The sequence below is a fragment of the Rhea pennata genome, chromosome 6 (genome assembly GCF_028389875.1).
Source record: "Rhea pennata isolate bPtePen1 chromosome 6, bPtePen1.pri, whole genome shotgun sequence".
NCBI lineage: Eukaryota > Metazoa > Chordata > Aves > Rheiformes > Rheidae > Rhea > Rhea pennata.
This window is the reverse complement of record NC_084668.1, coordinates 25,564,800-25,582,182: the sequence shown is the minus strand read 5'-3', so window position 1 is coordinate 25,582,182 and position 17,383 is coordinate 25,564,800. Positions and strand designations below refer to the sequence as shown.

General features: G+C 37.5%; 1 protein-coding gene and 1 long non-coding RNA gene across 3 annotated transcripts in view; one reads left to right on the top strand and one right to left on the bottom strand.

Annotated features, from left to right (window-relative positions):
• The window catches only part of PDE11A (phosphodiesterase 11A), a 135,347-nt gene that overhangs the window by 55,389 nt on the left and 62,575 nt on the right, over nucleotides 1-17,383 (top strand). Inside the window, exons 3-7 of the mRNA XM_062578158.1 lie at nucleotides 4,543-4,632; nucleotides 6,395-6,535; nucleotides 9,697-9,761; nucleotides 13,587-13,722; nucleotides 16,007-16,082. Coding sequence (XP_062434142.1) covers nucleotides 4,543-4,632; nucleotides 6,395-6,535; nucleotides 9,697-9,761; nucleotides 13,587-13,722; nucleotides 16,007-16,082 — 508 coding nt within the window. The remainder of the gene's footprint in view (nucleotides 1-4,542; nucleotides 4,633-6,394; nucleotides 6,536-9,696; nucleotides 9,762-13,586; nucleotides 13,723-16,006; nucleotides 16,083-17,383) is intronic.
• LOC134141772 (uncharacterized) overlaps nucleotides 13,346-17,383 on the bottom strand; it is a 71,701-nt gene continuing 67,663 nt past the window's right edge. The window contains exon 8 of one of the 2 annotated variants that reach the window (XR_009958718.1): nucleotides 13,346-13,717. This is a non-coding gene — a long non-coding RNA (uncharacterized LOC134141772). Of the gene's footprint in view, nucleotides 13,718-14,033; nucleotides 14,126-17,383 lie in introns of those variants that run through there. The other variant, XR_009958717.1, reaches the window with a different exon arrangement.

Here is a 17,383-nt window from a genome sequence, read left to right as displayed (position 1 = left end):
GTGCTGCAGAAAGAGCAGCAGCCAGGGAAGAAAACAGCTCTCTAACAAGATCCTGTCTCACTGAGCAAATTAAAATAACCATGTAATTTATATCTGTGTCCTTTCCCGTCATCTGCTGCTCAGCAGTGTATCTATGACCAAGCACAGGCTCTCTCCTTTTATATAGTGTATTCTTCCTGCCTAACTTTTTTTACTACTGAAAGTCAATGTTTTACTAACAAAATGTTTCTATGCTGAAGAATTCAAATGTTAAAAAATGAACTGTGCTTCATGTTTTGTTTTATAAATTAGATCTTTCTGTGTAAGGAGAAATAGTAATAGTCCGGAGGAATAGCAATAGAATTAGTGTGTTGTGGTTCAGTGATGCAATAGTCTTTTTATCTTGGAGCACCAAGGGACCTGTAATTATATACCTATCACTTAAAAGAGGGGGAAAATGAAGTATCTGGTTAACAATGATATGTACTGTGTCCACAACTCTGTTCCCTTTGGTGGGAAGACCCCTGAAGTGTACCTGGCACAGCAATACCAGCCGCTTACAGTAAGTGGCTCGGATAGACAGGAAGAAACAAATTGCTCAGCTCTTATTTGTGCGGAGTGTCAATTGCCATAGTGTCAACATGCTGGCGGAGCTTGTGAAGACTTCTGCTCTTAAAATATTACAATATAAACCAGGAAGTAGTCTTGAGTACTGCAAATTTAATTTAGCAATTTGTAATCAAAATGTGATAACTGCTTTCTACTTTATTCTGTATTTCTGGATTGTAAAACTTATTTGAAATTTTAGTTACTGTTGGAGCTGCCTTTATTCTACGTTTCTTTCAGTATTACAATTTGCCAAAGGCTGTTTAAGCAGCAGTTGTCCTTGCAAGCCAGAAAGTACAGAGGAGGAATGACAGTAGGCTTTTGTTTCGTTATTTGTTCTTTTGTAAACTGGAATAACGCTGATTTATTTATTGTTAGACCGTGGTTCCTTTCCACCAGGTGGCCTATAATAACTGTGCACATATATTTTATGGATGAATTCTAACTATTCTATCAGGTAAACAGCTTGATACTTATTAATTGCACTGTACCTTACAGAGGTAGTTTGGGTAGTGAAAGGTATGATGAAAGTCAACGGAATGTGTATTTCCATTCAGAGTCAGTGCCTGGCACTCTGGGTTCCAGAGAGGAGTGTTTTTTCAATATCACAAAACAGTATTTTCTTTTTGTTAAAGAAGTAATTTTTGCGAGCTTTTTTTGTGATGGTTGAAGTTTCACAAGCTTCTCGTATACTTTTCATTACCATGATGTCACATTACTTTTGGGACAAGAGTGTGGGGGCAGGATTATTTTTTTGTGTCAGTCCCTAGTACCTATACAAGTAAAAACTTATTCAGTCTCTGTATCATACTTAATATTACATTAAAGATCAGATTTTTCTCAGATGCTAGTTCTTCTGCTCTGCATCTCTTGCCTAGCTGTGGCACTTAGTGCTATTACAAGTTAAAATAGAGTTTTGTTTCATTTTGAAAATAAAGGGTAAATGAAATATGCAAATTCCCTCAGGGAAATTTTTGTTATAAGGAATGATTCCTCCCCCCCCCCCCCTTGGAGTTTTATTACACTCTTTTCATTTCTTGCCTACCAAAGTGGTATAGTATTTGACTCGCTTAATTACTGGCTCTCTACAAAGATCAAGTCTGCTGAGTCTAGTATTTGACATTCTTCTTTAAAGGGAACCATGGTGCAAGAGGAGAAAAGTAAAGTGTTTGAAAATTAGCAGTATAGGTATATTGTGCAGCTCCTTGAAAGCTGCATTACTCTGTCAGAATGGTAGCTGTGAAGGCACAAAATTCAGAGGATCTGAAGATCATCTTAGAAAGCTTGTCTTTAGGCAAAGGCAAATTAAATGACATGGGACCAATAGATAGTTTAAGGAGAGTATCATAGAATAGCAGTTGCAGTGTTTTGGTTCTTTTGAATGCTTAAAATTCTGTCTTTTCCCTTGAGTAGTCCTAATAGCTCTCTGTTCTGAATTAGCAGTAATTTTCAAATTGAATGGAATTTCAAAGGAAAATGCCAGTTCCTTGAAGTCAAAAATTCTTATGGAAGAGGCTTGTTTGCAGTGGGTCTCACAGTTGAAAATCTTTAGGGAGAAGAAAGGTTAGCTGCTGCAGCATTGTTTTATTTAAGATTGAAAAGGACTTTCCATTTAGAAACTGAATTTGTTTTATATCGGAAAAAGAGGAGGTCACGCGCCTAGCATATGATGATAATGATGGTGATACTAAAAATTAAATTGTTTTAAAGATCAGAATGATACGCTTCAGTAGACCTAGCTGAAATTGTTTTCAGATCACACTTTTTTTGTTGTGTAATTTTCACTCAGTAAAGCGTGAAGGTGGCTTTGGTTTCCCTCCTCCTCCCCCCCCCCCCCCCCCCCCCGCCAAAATCTCAGACTTGCTCAAAGGACAGAAAATGGTCTCCATCAGTGGAAAAACATGGTTCAGTATTCTCCATGGTGATCCTGCCCAGTGCCTTTGCAAACTGCCTGTATTGCCTTGTTGCCATGTCACACCCTGCAAGCCCACCTTCCTCCACCTTCGCTTTGGCCAGGTTCAGACAGCGTCCCCCCGCCTTTCCAGCAGTGCCCGGACGATTCTGCAGGCAGACACATCTGGGATCTCTGGGCACATTCGATGGTGCAAACGTGAGTAGTTTTTCTGAGGCAGGTATGGCACTGGCGGTGCCAGTCTCGGTGTCTCCTAGTGCAGCGATAGCTTCTGAGGGGAAGCTGCCACTGCCAGGCTATTCCTGCCCCTGTGGTGCCCCGCAGTAGCCCGGGAAGCAGCCACCGCTGGGCTGTTCCTGCACCCGGGGCTCGCAGGCTCCTTGCAGCAGCTCGTTCCTGGCCCGCGGTTTCTCTGCTGTTTGCTCCCATCACTGGAGTGGGACTGCAGCCTAGAGACCACATAGAAGGGGTGAGTGAGGACCACCTAAATAACCTTAGAGGGCTTCTGTTAGTAGCACATGTTTAACTTATTATGGAAGTCAGGCTTTCTAGTGATCTTGTTTTTACTGTTACCATCCTTACTAGACCTAGAATTGCCCAGAATGTTCTCAGAAATTGTGGAATTGATCAGATGCAGTGTTCAAGCGTTACTGCTACATGGACAAGCAAATGTTATTCGTCTCTCTCCGATGGATTTTACAACCTTGATAATACAAAGTTTTACTGTTTTTGTGACTTCTGTGTAGCCCCGTATGTTGTGGGAGCTTCTCTAAGATGCCAGGATTTTAGCCTACCTTTTCAGGACCTTGTTATTTTTATTAAGCCTTTACTTCATAAACAAGGTTGACACTGTGACATTAACCTTTTTGTCAGCTTCCGAGGCCAGGAAGTTCTCTTGCTGGTGATATTTCAGTGCATATCATCAAGTATTTCATCCAAAGACGTCAAAATGGATTGAAGCTTTTTCTATCTACCTTTTCAAATATTCCACTAATCACCTGATTAACTCCTCTCCTCCTGTATCACTGCAGACGCACAGAAGAGCTGTCTCTAAATGGCAGAGTGCTATCAACTCTCACCGACTTCACAAATGTCAGCACATAAAAAATTTGCTTAATGTCTCTGAAACCTAAGCTTGGAACTACTCAGCGGTAACCATATATTACAGAACTGGTATCAGTATGTAGCTTAAAGATGCTAATATTGTTGGACTTCAGTACTCTCCTGTCCTTGTGAAAGTGCCTTGCCTACTGTCCTAATCAAATATATGATTAGAATAGTTCATTTCACACCAAGAGCCAGGCTAACATATGGTCAGCTTGTGCCTCTCAAAATATGTTACCACTCCCTCCTTTCCGGTCTCTGTCTGTTTTAATGCATAGTGATGCATTCCTTAAGGCCCAGTTTGGTCCCGCAAAGGTTGTAATTTCTTTCCCTCTTCATTCATTCCATCTTAATTTACTTCTCTCTCCTGTTGTGCTTTCTTAGGCATATTATTTAACCCTCTCTCTTTTGCTCCTTGAAAACTATCAGCTTTCTGACCAGTAGTTTCAGATTGATGTACTGTGTTCCACTGTGCTCATGTTCTGCAAAATAAATGACCCTAGAAATCAGCAGAAATGTGACTCTGCCTCAAGCTTGCTATTCTCTGTTGTTGTTTATGTTAGATCTTAAAACAGAAGCAGTCTAGAAAAATAAAGATTCCTTTTACTGGAGAAGGTGCAGTGCCTACTGTAACTTAGTAGAGTCCTCAGCAGATAGTTTTTGGACTTGAGTATCTTTGCAATTCTCTTGACAAGTCATTGAAGGACCTTGTTGCTGGGATCTGCAAACTCAAATGTGTTTGTTCTCTCCTCCCTGTTCTGTCTGTTCCATCCATTTTATATGGTTTGTCTATAATATTTTTGCTTGCTTTCATATTCTACTGAAGAATGAGTGGGCTGAGATTTTCCAGTGAGATGCCACTGAAGTTTAGGTCTTATTGCTAAAACAAGAGTGTCTAATTGCACTTGCTTTTAATAACTGGGAGTTTCTTTCGATACTAGGTGATGCAGATGTACCTCCCGTTTTGTGGGATTGCCATATCTAATGCCCAATTATTTGCAGCTTCAAGGAAGGAATATGACAGAAGCAGGGTAAGTAAAAAAACTATATTGGACCAGTATGAAACACTTTTTTCCCCCTCCCTTCCCTTTTTTTCCTTCAGATTCCAGCTCTGCATACATATTTATTAAGCAAACATTTTTAAGTATATTTCATTTAAAAGCAATGCATTTACAAGAGAATAGTGCACTTGATTCAGGCAGCAAGCAGAGAAGGTAGGAGGTAAATATGCTCTTGGTGGTAGCTGTTGTTTTCTCATGTCAAAGTCTTGTTTTATAGCACTGGGACAATTGTGTTTTTAAGAGAGACTGTGCAGTAGAAAGAGTTACATGGCCAGAGATTCAGAATCTCTTAAAATTCAAGAAAGATCACATTTCTGGCATCCTGAATTTGTAATATTCATGTGCAAATAATCTTGGATATATTTTTCTAAAAGTAAGCAAGCAAAAATCCTGTACGTAAAAGGTTTTGACAGGATGCGTCTGCACAGATACATTACTCATGATTGCTGATGCCATGCGTGAGTTGGGGCAGGTGGCCATGAAGAAATGAAAATAATACTGAGCTAACATGCCGTTTACTTCTCAGAGGGTTTTTTAATAAAATAGAATGTTGGAGAGTTTATTTTTTTCCCTAATTCTATTATTTTTTAATCACTTTTCCTGTAATGACAGATACTACTTCTGTTAATATATTGTATCTTGCCAAAGCTCTGGTGTAGAACTACCTTCTGTAGTGTCTAATTACTCTTCCTTCATAACCTGGCAAACTGTAGTGAGTAGGTGGGAAGCTAACTGCTCACTGTCTTAGCCTTTGTGTATACAACACTCACATCTTCAGATTCAGGGTTTTGGTGCCTTCCATGTATAGAAGCTAGTGCCTTCCACTATTTCAAAAACTAAGAATAGCCATTTCTAATAGTTTAGCAGTACAGTGTATAGATTTGATGGTCATGAAGTGTTTTACTTTGTCTTCTGTCTAAGATTGACTACAGACCATGATATTTCAGGGTGGGGGTTAGGAGTGGAATAGAAGAAACATTCTTCTGCCAAAGATTTTATTATTATTATTATTCATTTGATGTTAAAACCAAAATAATTGCTTGACTGCTCAGACTTGAAATTGGCTATAGTTTTGGCCTTCAGGGAGCATTGGCGGACTTTGGAGGAATCAATGTTTAATCTTCTAAGGGAGGTATTCAGCAGAAAAATACTAAAGATGTTCTCATTCTTCATTTAAAAAATGGTAAATTCTGGAGGGTGGACACCACAGGAGGAAATTGGATTAGAGATGAAGACTTGTTGTTCTTGTTACGTCAGCCTTGGGAGGCATAACAAATGTGTTGCCATTTGACAACTATATGGTGGCCTGTACTTTGTGGCATACCGGAGCAGTCAATGGTCTTTAGCTTTGGGTGCATGGCTGAAGATAGTAAGGAACACGTTATGGACAAGCCAGTATTTTGCCCTCTTTATCAGCCTGGACACTAATGGTGATGTTTCATTTTTGGATTATAAGGAAATAATTTTAGACTTCCATTGTCTGCTGGGATTGTGCCTCGTTGAGCTTGTCATGGCTTACTGCCATTTCTTGCTCAGAATAATCCCCTCTGCCATGTACACATGCATATAAACACACATGGCTGCTGGTGCCATAATCATTAAGAACTTTATTTGAATGAAGATTTCAATGGATCATTTGTATTAAAATCAATCCCAAAGGTTACTCCTCCTTTGTGATGCTCCATTTATTTATTCCTTCTGCAACCAGTACAAGAGTTTTCTATCCATACAGGCTCTGTTGGAAGTAGTGAACGATCTCTTTGAGGAACAGACTGACTTAGAGAAAATTGTCAAGAAAATTATGCATCGGGCCCAGACTCTGCTGAAGTGTGAACGATGCTCAGTGTTACTTCTGGAAGATATTGAATCACCAGTAAGTGTGTCTTCGTATTTTACAGAAGTGTTAGTTTGAGTGGTGTATCAGCTGTTTTTATTGTAGGGAAGCTGTCACATATCAGATGTAAGTATTAGACAGTGAGTGTTCTTTCAGCATATAAATCTTCAGGTCAAATCTTAACTGACATTAGTTTTAAAGGGATAGTGGAACTTATGTTTATGATTCATTTTGCTTACTTAAAGGCTTTTAATGGGATGTCTGTAAGTTCATGATAGATCTGACTATCAGCGGTGTGATTCAGCTGATGTCCCGTGGTTCTTGATCGCCTGTGTGATACAATTAGTGCTTGCAAAGCAGCTAGGGACAGCTTAACTGAGAAACAAGGTGCTCCTCTGGTCAGCTTAAAATAGAAAATTTACTAGATTTGTTGTCAAATACTTATTTTTCTAGGTTCCTTTCTTTCGTACTATAGCCACTAGAAGAAAAGAAATATCCTTTCTGTCACTTCAGTTGTATTTACCTGGAACCTACAACTTTGCTAATGTTTTCAGATTAATGCCATATAAAATTGATGTAGCTTGCAGGTGGTTTCAGAACCAAACATGGTTGCATCATCAACAAATCTGTAATGCTTATTTTTAGAACTAATCTTTCTAGTATGCATTTCCATAACTAATCATCAGCCACCTTTCTTAATATCTCTACAGTCTTCATACCTTTGCATCTGTTATTGTTTAAATATAGCACACTGAAATACTCATGTAGTTTCTATTCTAGTATGTAACATTTTGGGTTCTCATAAAAATGTTTAATTAGATTACTGGCTTCTCAGAAACTATAGATTAAAAAGTAAACTCAAGGTATTCTTACCTAACCATCCTGTATATTCAGCATCTCGGTGAGCTTTACAGTAATCTAATCACTGTCTTCATAGTGGTCAATTCGTGAACTTTTGTCTCATGAATGCTTTGTGTGAAATCCAGTATTTTATTGTATGTTATTGTGAATGAAAAACAAGACAGTAAGGGTTGAACCTGTAACACCATGAATTTTCTCAGCAGCTTCTGGTGGCCAGTTCTCCATGGGATCTGCTCCTTCCTGAAAGATTTCTGTTCACCCTAGCTATTGGTGGAGTATGACTGGGAGCAGCTTTATTTGTCTGCACATTTTAACTAGTTCCTTTAATACCTTTGGGAAGTACTCTGCAAACAAAATAATGACAACTAGTCTCATTCCTAAATGATGAAAATGCTGTGAAAAGATCAGTTCTCTTGTTGTTTTGACCTAGTAATTGTTCCCAGAGGTGACAGAAAAATCCACTGAAACAGACATTTGAATACAAATATCTAGATAGTCACTTATTTGTTCTTGGTATAGGAGCAATATATTTTGCACTGAGCAGGTGAAGTGAAAACATGACTTTCAGCATTACTGAGGCAATGCTTGTTATTTTTTCAAATGCTCTATCTGCTTGACCAAGGAATAATTATTTCATTGCAGAGCTCAGTTAAGTGAACAGATTGAGGTAAGCTATATGAAAGTATTTGTCAAGAGTTAGATTTCATGCACCATTTTGACATGGGCTTTTACTGGCACTCTAATACCATTCATAGGATATGGAGAGTTTCTTTAAGAATCTTTAATGTTGTTGTTACATTTATCATTATTATTTTTATATTATTTTAAATGTATTGATCATTATTATAAACAAAGTGATTGCTTTTATATTTGTAGCCACTGTTAGTGTTTTGAGGCTGTTCCACACAAAGGAACTATTAGCCTTTCTACTGATTGAAGAAATAGTTGAAGGATAAAAATGTTACATGTAATACCATTTTCTTCTCCAAATACCTTGGGATTCACTGACTCTGTAATTGATATTTTTGTTGTAGGGCTTTGTGTCTAAATGATTATCAGAGACATGATCAAAGTGGATGTGTCTGTGTGTAGGGCAGAAAAAAACATTACTTTGTTTCCTGGAGGAAGGATGTGATTTGTTTCATCTACACTAATAGAAATTAATTAATTACAGTGGAGTATACCCTAAATTATACTATCATTCATAAAAGCAGGATCAAGTTTTGTATTTCATTTCTGTACTCTGTTATAGCATTCTAGTATTTCTGATCTATTGTCCCATTTTAGACCCTCCACAATGATTTTATAATTATATAATGTGGTTTTACTGTGTTTCTGTGGAACATTATTATAGTTGCAAGTAAAATATGATTTTATTTTTATAGAAGATTACATTACAAGATTACTACATTTTGGTGTAGGTTGTGGGTGGCATTTATTTCATTTTTTTCTGCTAGTAGTATTATTTCTACCTTTTGAGCAAAGAGCATTTTTTCCAGACTGCAGGCAATGAGGCCTTGCTACTTTAGACCAAATCCTGAAATATGGGTAGCTAAGGTATTCTGTTAAGCCTAAAAGGGGTCAACACCATTTTTTTTTCCGTCTTTAATTTGGAGTAGGAAAATAGCATTTTGCCACCCCCCTGGGCATTTTTACAATTTACAATATTATACAATACTATATACAATATAATACAATAATTTACAATTATTTTCCTGATTCTTCCTGTTTTAGGGGTTAATCTACATATCAAAATATATCTGCATAGGGTTACTCGATTTTAAGCCATATCTAAAATGTTTGTTGTTTGTACATCGTATGAAAATATTTTTTAATGAAGATTTGAAGTGAAAGATAGGGAGTCACTCTAGCATCCAAAAACATCAGCCAGGTTCTGTGTCACATCAGCCAGTCTTAAAGTTACATGTGCGTGCTGTTTGCAGATATGCCAAAACCACGCATTCAAGGAAAATTGGTTACCATTAGTATGGTAAACAGATATTTCTCTTTATTTTCCTGTATAAAAAAACTGAAGTTATACATAAAGCTCCATAATTTATGTTCCCAAGTCCTTTGAAGGCAAACATACTGTTGCAAAAAAGTGTCATGAAGGGGGCTTAAAAATACGATTTGATTTGCTATTGCTTGTTTATGGATTGTAAATAGCGGATAATTTCAACGTGAATTCTCCGTTGCAGGAATATACGTTACATATTAATTTGAAGATCATGTGATTTTAAAAAAAAATCATAAAAATATAGGAACCTTACACTACTGTTTTCATACACATGTAGCATTTTTAATAGCAATTTTAAATTCCTTTTTTCTTTTTGTGACAGGTGGTGAAATTCACAAAGTCCTTTGAACTGTTATCTCCAAAATGCAGTGCTGACACTGAGCACAGGTTAGCCCTCATGTCTTCTATGGTAATGAATTGATTTCTCTTCCCCCCCCCCCCCCCCCATAGTTTTAAAGTTGTTTGATCTTCGTTATTTTTTCATATGGAACTTTGAGTAGTTTTGATTAAAGAGCCTGAACCTAAAACTTTTACTCAGGTAAAACTCCTGTTCTGTTCCAGTGCAATATGGCTTGAATAAACATACACGCTAATGTGGGTATTTACATACTAACGTAGTATTAATATCTCAGAGGATAAACCATGAAATAACTGATGTCTTTTTATTGTTGATTTCATGGAGAATGGCAAATGTTGTTTTGCTTGGTTAGTACTGAAATAAAAGTAACGATTATTTTAGATTGTTGATCTCTTAAAAAAAAAAAAAAATCCTTACAGTTGTGTTGAGAGGTTTCCAGTATCATTTGGTTTTTGCTCTAGTCATCAATTTTGAAGGCCTACAAACCTCAGAACATGCATATGTTTTGGCAGGGAGCCCAGACAAAAAGTATAGATTTTACTTAGCAGGATCTATACTTAAACATTGATTAAAAAGGCTAACTACAAGTAGTCATACAAAGACCTTTTTCTCCATGTGGGATTACTGTTTTAATTTCTACAAGGTAATATACCTGGTTCATATAAAAGGTCTTACCTACTAAATGAGTGAATGAAGATTCAGGTCTGTTTAAATGTTTCTTTCATCTGCTAGGACTTATATGCAGTGATTATCATATACATATTACATGTGAACCAGTTTATGCAGATCTTGAATTCAAAATTTTCATGTAGAACCATTGCTGTAATGATAAACCTAACTTTCTGTCCATCCTGATATCAGCAACTTAGCAGGCTTGAAGATTACTTTGTGCTTCTTCATGGCTAAACTAAACCCTTTAAGCAGTAATATTTAAAAAAAAAAAAAAAAAAAAAAAAAAAACTTAAAAACTTCAGGGAGAATTTGCTGCCTTTAGTACTACTTTACCTCCAGTGCAGTAAGAAGCTACCATTTACTTCATTAAGGTGAATGTGTGTTGTGCACCAGCTTACAGTAACTCGTAATTCTTGGTGCTTTTCATGGAGAGATCTCACAGCATGATGAAAATGGATTGCGTTATTCTTGGGATGTGCAACCTGTCAGCAGAGCTCAGGGCCACATAGAAAGACAGGAGCAGAGCAGAATCTCCTCTGTGTCCTAGCCCCCAGTGAAAAGAGGTGGGATTGGGGAGACAAAGTGGAAAAGGAAAGCGAGTGATAAAATTATAAAAGTTTAAATATGAATAAATAATCTGCTGATTCATCTGGGAAGCACAAGTTACTGCTTTTGACAAAGAGCTTCAGAGCAGCAATTGCTTTTTCCTGGTTCAATTAAATGGGTGAAAATATGTTCCTTTTGTTCAGGGACAGGGGTGTGAATCAAGGGTTGTTGATTGTTATTTCTGTTTTTTCATAAACTTGATCTGTAGCCAGATTAGTCAACTTAATGTAGAGTGGTGTCAAGATAACTGAGCTGACTCATTTCTTGTTACCATAGTTATATTACCATGTTACCAAAAAGCAGTTTATAGTAGCCTGCTCTGCAAGTGGTGAACTTGAGTTTACTCTGAGATACAGATAAACATATGCAATTGGGTAGCCAATGTTAAAAGATTTATGAATTTACATTTCTGTGTATCTTGGTATAAAGATATATTGCTTTTCTTTCATTTTTCAGTAGAGAACAAAGTTGGTTTTACAGAAATCAAGGTTAGGCTGGCAGATATGATGTCACATTTGGATCTAGCACAGGCACAGCTTGTGTTATTGGCACTGTAGTGGGAAAATAAAGGTTATTTAGGATACAGAATAGTGCCTGGAGTCCTTGACATTTGAGCATTTTTTTCTAGTGAGTTGTGCCCTTTTCACTCTAGATTCTGCAGACCCAACTGATGTAAAGTCATGAACCATTTCATGTGAATAAAAACAGCACAATGAGTGCCATTCCTTCATCATTACTCCAGTTAAGATAAATATTTTTTATTTGAAATTTTTGTGGGAAACCAGGGAGATTATAGGCTGAGAAAGGTTCTAGGTATAAGTTTTATCTGAAAGGGGAAAAAAACTTTAAGGACAATATATCTTTCCATGTCCTAACACATTTTCTCTTTTGATTTTTAGAAAAAGTATGGCATATTATTTTGACCCTCTTATTTCTGCCTAATAAGAGTTTGCCTGATAATTCCCTAAATATTACAATGAATACTCTTATCTTTTTTTTCTTTCTTTTCTGTTTGTTGAAAGGAAATACCTTGCAGGACCACACTTGGATTTGTGTGTAACTTGTCCCCTTCCAGCACCCCCAAGACACAGAGTTCAGTTCTCATTCGTGTTGGTACTCTGATGCCCTCATTTTTGCCAGCCATTTTGTTCTTCAAGTATGATTTTGCCAAATCTTTCTTAAATTTATCCTCTCTGGAAAAAAAAAAAAAGTAACACTTCATTTTATTCCTATTAATCTTAGCAGTCTTGAGGATTCATTTCTGATGTGTTCTGGGTGCATATGAACACCGAGAGGGGGAAGTTGCTGTGGGCTATGTCTTTCCTGTGCAGAAGTCATCTCAGTGGATGCCATCCTGGAATGGCTGTTCTCTAACTTCAGGATCAAGGGGAAAGAAAAGGCCAGTGGCCTCAGCCCCAGCCTAGGTTGCTCGCTGAGAAAAACCTGGGCTCCCTCCCAGTTAGGCCGGTGGCAAAAGTGCTGAAATCCTGGTTACAGCTCTTTCCCTGTCACTGGGGTGAGCTACACTGGGGCTCCTTCACACATCACCTTGTACGCTGCAGTTGTACCCCTGACTGCAGTGTATTTATGCTTTCGAAGGCATCTCTCCGCTCTTCTGATGTGAGAGTTGAGGGCTCATGTCAGTGTTCAGAGAGGGTTGAAGGTACTGGTGATCATGCTGGCTGTAAGGTTCCCACCACACACCACCTGCCATCTCTGCCAGGGACGAGGTGCACATCTGTGCAGGGGGACTGCTGCATCCCAGAGACCCTTGAGATAGCTTCTGTCTTCTGCCTGGCGCTCGCTGCTCTTCTCTTATATTGGCAAGGCTGGGAGGAGGCAGCATAAAGCTGCCTGTGTTGATCCAGCAGAATTCCAGACTTTCCATAGGATGGAAAAATTATTGATTGTGATTTTTACTGTAGCTTCTGTTTGTTCTGAGCTGCTGAGGATGGAGACTGAGCCAGCTGGCTACAATTTACATCAGAATTAAATGTTGATATTTCCTCCTAGTGCAAGTTGAGTACATCTCTCCACAGTGCAGTTTTAAAGCTTTGAAGTATTTAAAGCATTTAGGCAACACAGTAGAACATACTTTTATTCCTGAATTGTCTTGTTTATTTAAGTTGAATTAATTTTCTGCTTAAAATGCTTGACACCTGTAATCCAGTCCCAATTTAAACAGTCTTTCATACAATAATGTCATTCAGATTTCAATCTTTTCTGTACATCTTGTATCTCTTGTAATTTTATGGCTGTTTTTTCTAAGGTATGCACTGAGAGCTATGAGTCTTAATGAAAATCAGACCTCTGTTTCATTACATTTCATTACTAAATGTTGTATTTAATTTGCACAGTACACTAATACTATTTTCAGAAGAAAGAACAGCAAAAGGGAAGGCATTTTTGATGTACCATTTTGATAAATGCCAAATTATTATTCCATAAATAATCCTTGGTAACCATCAATAACTGTGAACAATTGTGCTGTTCATATGATTATGCCTCTAGGACATATTGGACTTTAAAGCATCATTGATTGTAATATTTTCTTCCCTTGCTATGCTGTATGATAGTTTCAAAGACAGCATGGAGAAATCATCATCTTGCTCCGACTGGCTAATAAATAATAGCATTGCTGAACTTGTAGCTTCCACGGGTCTCCCAGTGAATGTCAGTGACGCCTATCAGGATCCTCGCTTTGATGCTGAAGTAAGAGATTTTTAGAAATGTAAATATACATCATACTTTTGGCATTGTAACTAATAAAGTGCAATTTTTATTATCCAATCTAAAGGGCTGTAAAACATGTGAATATTTGTATTGAATTATTTTTTTCTCTCCAGTGTGTATTCCTTCTGATCTTTTGGTGTTGGTATGGCTTTATAGAGTAAACATAGGTTGCTGAATCAGTATATAACTATAGGCACTTACTATCCATTGTTCATTTATTTAATTATACCTTCCTGTATCAAGTGTTTTGAGCTCTATGCAGACTATTTTTTATTGCTGAAAATTCCACTGCTCACCAGCAGTTCTGTGTTAGTGGAACCATCGTTGTTAGCCGTCAGGATGATGGGGACTGTACACACACAGATCATCAACAGATCAGCATCTAAAGAGACAAATGTTTGTGGTTTGATTTAGCCAACTACCCTTTTAATTCAGTAATTCTGCACAAATAAAATGTACATGTTGGACTGGTTATTTCTACAAGATTCATATCACTCCTAATAAAAGTTGTGTGTGTATCCTAAGGTACTCATTCCAATCTCAGCTGGAATGGTGCAGATATGGATAAAAATGTATATGCGTATATCACACCTAAATAGATGTTAGAGGCACGTGGAAATCTTCACTGAATTCTAGCTTGTGAAACAGAATTACTACAGGGAACTTGGGCAGCACATTAATCAGTGGACAGAATTGGTCAGCAAGCTTACCAGACTGTATTGCTACAATAAGTATGCTTGGAAGTGTTTCATGTAGAGTTTCCTTGGTTCCAGTCATTATAGGGAATAGCTTTCAAACCAGCAGAATTTTTCAAAACAGGAGAAAAACAACAGGAGCCTGCTGGAGAAGTGTATGGGAAAACTGTGTTGATGCTAATTTATTCAGAATTTCAGAAAGTGCAATTAATGCCTGGGGACTATTTCCTGCCAAAGAGATACACTGAAATAAAGCATGCCAATCCTTGGTATGTTTGCAGTTGTACTTTTAGTATGTCGTGTCCTGAATAATTCAGCCTTCTCAGATCTGTTTCACAGTTAGTCTCTTCCAAGTTACAGGCACTGCCCAATTTATATAGAGAAAAAAAAATCACCTATACACATTACAGTAATTTTTTTCTGTTAGTAGGCTCATATGAAAATTTAATTCTCAAATTTAGTTGTTAGTCTGATTTACAGACAGTTAGGTGTAGTAAGAGAGGAGCATATTATCTCTTATATCTCAGATAGAACAAACATACAGTTTTAGTTATGAACACTTTGTTCTGTGCCTATATCAAAAACGCTGTCAGGTTTTTTCTTTCTACACACTAATTGTCATTTTAAAGCTTTGATGCTTGATTTTTTTTTTTCCAATTCATTCACTGAGTATTTAACACCAAAATATTAAGTTTGTTTTAAAGTATGCCTCTGGGGTGATTATACACCCCACTCCCATAGGTTTTAGGAAGCACTTCACAGTGATTTCAGTGGCAAGTTATGTGTATGTATGGATAAGCAGTACTCAGAAAAACTGAGTTCTAACTTCTACTAGCTAGGAGATTGCAGTAATTCCATCCTGACTAGACCGAGTATATGAATTATTGCTGATCTTTTACTTTTCTTCTGTTACGGATTGCCTTTAGCATCAGCAGTTTTAGTAAGAGAACATCTCCTGACATTTTCCTTGAGTAGGCTTTATCCCACTCTCTTGGTTTCTTTTATAATCTTTTTTGAAAAAATATTTTGTTTCTTGAGATTTTTGTAGAAATAACTTCAAAGAATAAAGCTTTTTCATGATAGAAAATGAAGAATCAATAATATTTATAGTAAATTGCAAAGCTTTATACTACGTTATATTAGTTCAAAACCAACAAAGGAGAAAGTTCTCTTCAGAACTACACCTCCAGTTCACTTCTATGTAGAAAAACTCAAATCTTGGTTTTGATTGCATGCTTCAATTTCTTCCCAGTTTGCACCTCTGCCCAGGAAGTGTCTGGACATTTACACAGTCACAATTTGCCTTTAATTTAAAGTCAAAGTTAATAATGTGTGCTCTCAGTAGCAAAGATGGTGATACTCGCATTTGGAGGTTTCTGGAATCGTCCTTGTGACTTTGAGCTAAACCTACTACGAATGAGGTATGAGTGAGAGCTAATCTATGTGGAATGACATGAATTTGTAAATGTAAACTTGCAGGCGTTCTGCTTGACATCTCTATTACTAGAATTTAAAAGGCTCTAAATAGTACCCTACCAGTAATGGGAGCTCTCATTTCTACATTTTAGGCTGACCAGATTTCTGGCTTTCACATAAGGTCTGTTCTGTGTGTTCCTATATGGAATAGCAATCACCAAATAATCGGTAAGATGTTCCTCTTAGCTGCAGCATTTTTGTGCTAATGTCAGTTTAATTCTGTCTTTTTAATTCTATGTTCCTTTTTCTTCTTTTTCCCAGCTGAATATTGTTAAGAAGTTACGGTACCTAGGATGCATGCTAAGTATCCAAGAAGGGATGTTTTGACTTGGATACTGTATGGACTTTTTCAGCTTTGCTGTTGTTCCATTGTTGAGCTATATGTTGTATTGAAAACTAATGAGAAGAAAACTGAAATTCTAACAATACTGGCATAAAATGTATAGTATGCTTTGGTAGTTTTGCTAGTTCTCCTCTTTTGTGCACAGCCCGGCAACTGTTTCTGCGGTCCAGCAAAGTGGTCTTTTCTCTTTTTAATAATAAAAATACACGGAGAAATTTTACTGAAGAGGCTATGGCAGCTGCCAGAGCTGCCTGTGGCAGTGGTGCATGCTGGATCGGGAGGTGACAGGGCGCTACCTGTTTGATGCAGTGCTTCCCAGCTATGAGGCAGCTGCATTTGAACCTGCCTTATTATCTGATTTTGGCACAAAAAAGAGCACCACTTGTAAATAACAGCACCAGATTCCTCTGTGTCTTTCCACAGAAGAGTTCAAGGCAAAGCTGCAGCAATTTAAGCCATCCCAGGCAAGGGAGAGGGGTGGGAACAAGACAATATTGCGGTGTGGTGTGGCGGTCAGCGAGAGCTCAGATTAGTAGGGCTTTGCTGAAGGCGCTCAGTGCCATGATCAGGATGTTCAAGATTATTAATCAGCAGAGAGGATGTGGGAACTGAGCCTTTCAAAAACGTGGCTCATGGTTTGTGGCAAAGCATGTACTAGCTTAAAGAAGCAGAAGAGAAACTCAGCTTGACTGCTAATAGTTCTTACGGTATTTTTCTAAGGGTGTGTTGTAAGTAATGAAATAGAAATGGTATTGCAGTGGAGCTCAGCATTAACTCAGCTGTGGCCAGTAGTTTTGAATGCTTCCCCCCCCCAGTTATTTAAAGGAATTGCTTTTTTTTTTTTTTTTTTTTCCTCCCACTTGTTGAATAAATTCTTGGATGAACCATAATGGGAAAAAGGGGCTTATATACCCATGTCATGCTAAATTAACTAAGATTTAGAAATGAAGGTACTAATTCCACAAATTATCTGTGTAACTTGAAATTATGAGGACAGCTTAGACACTTGCTGTTAACAAAGTGCTTAAATACGTTGCAGAATCAGACGCCTAAACGTTTGTGGAAAGCAGTGCGAGTAGCATTGTTTAAGTAGCTAATCTTATGCTTGCAGAACGAAGAATAACAG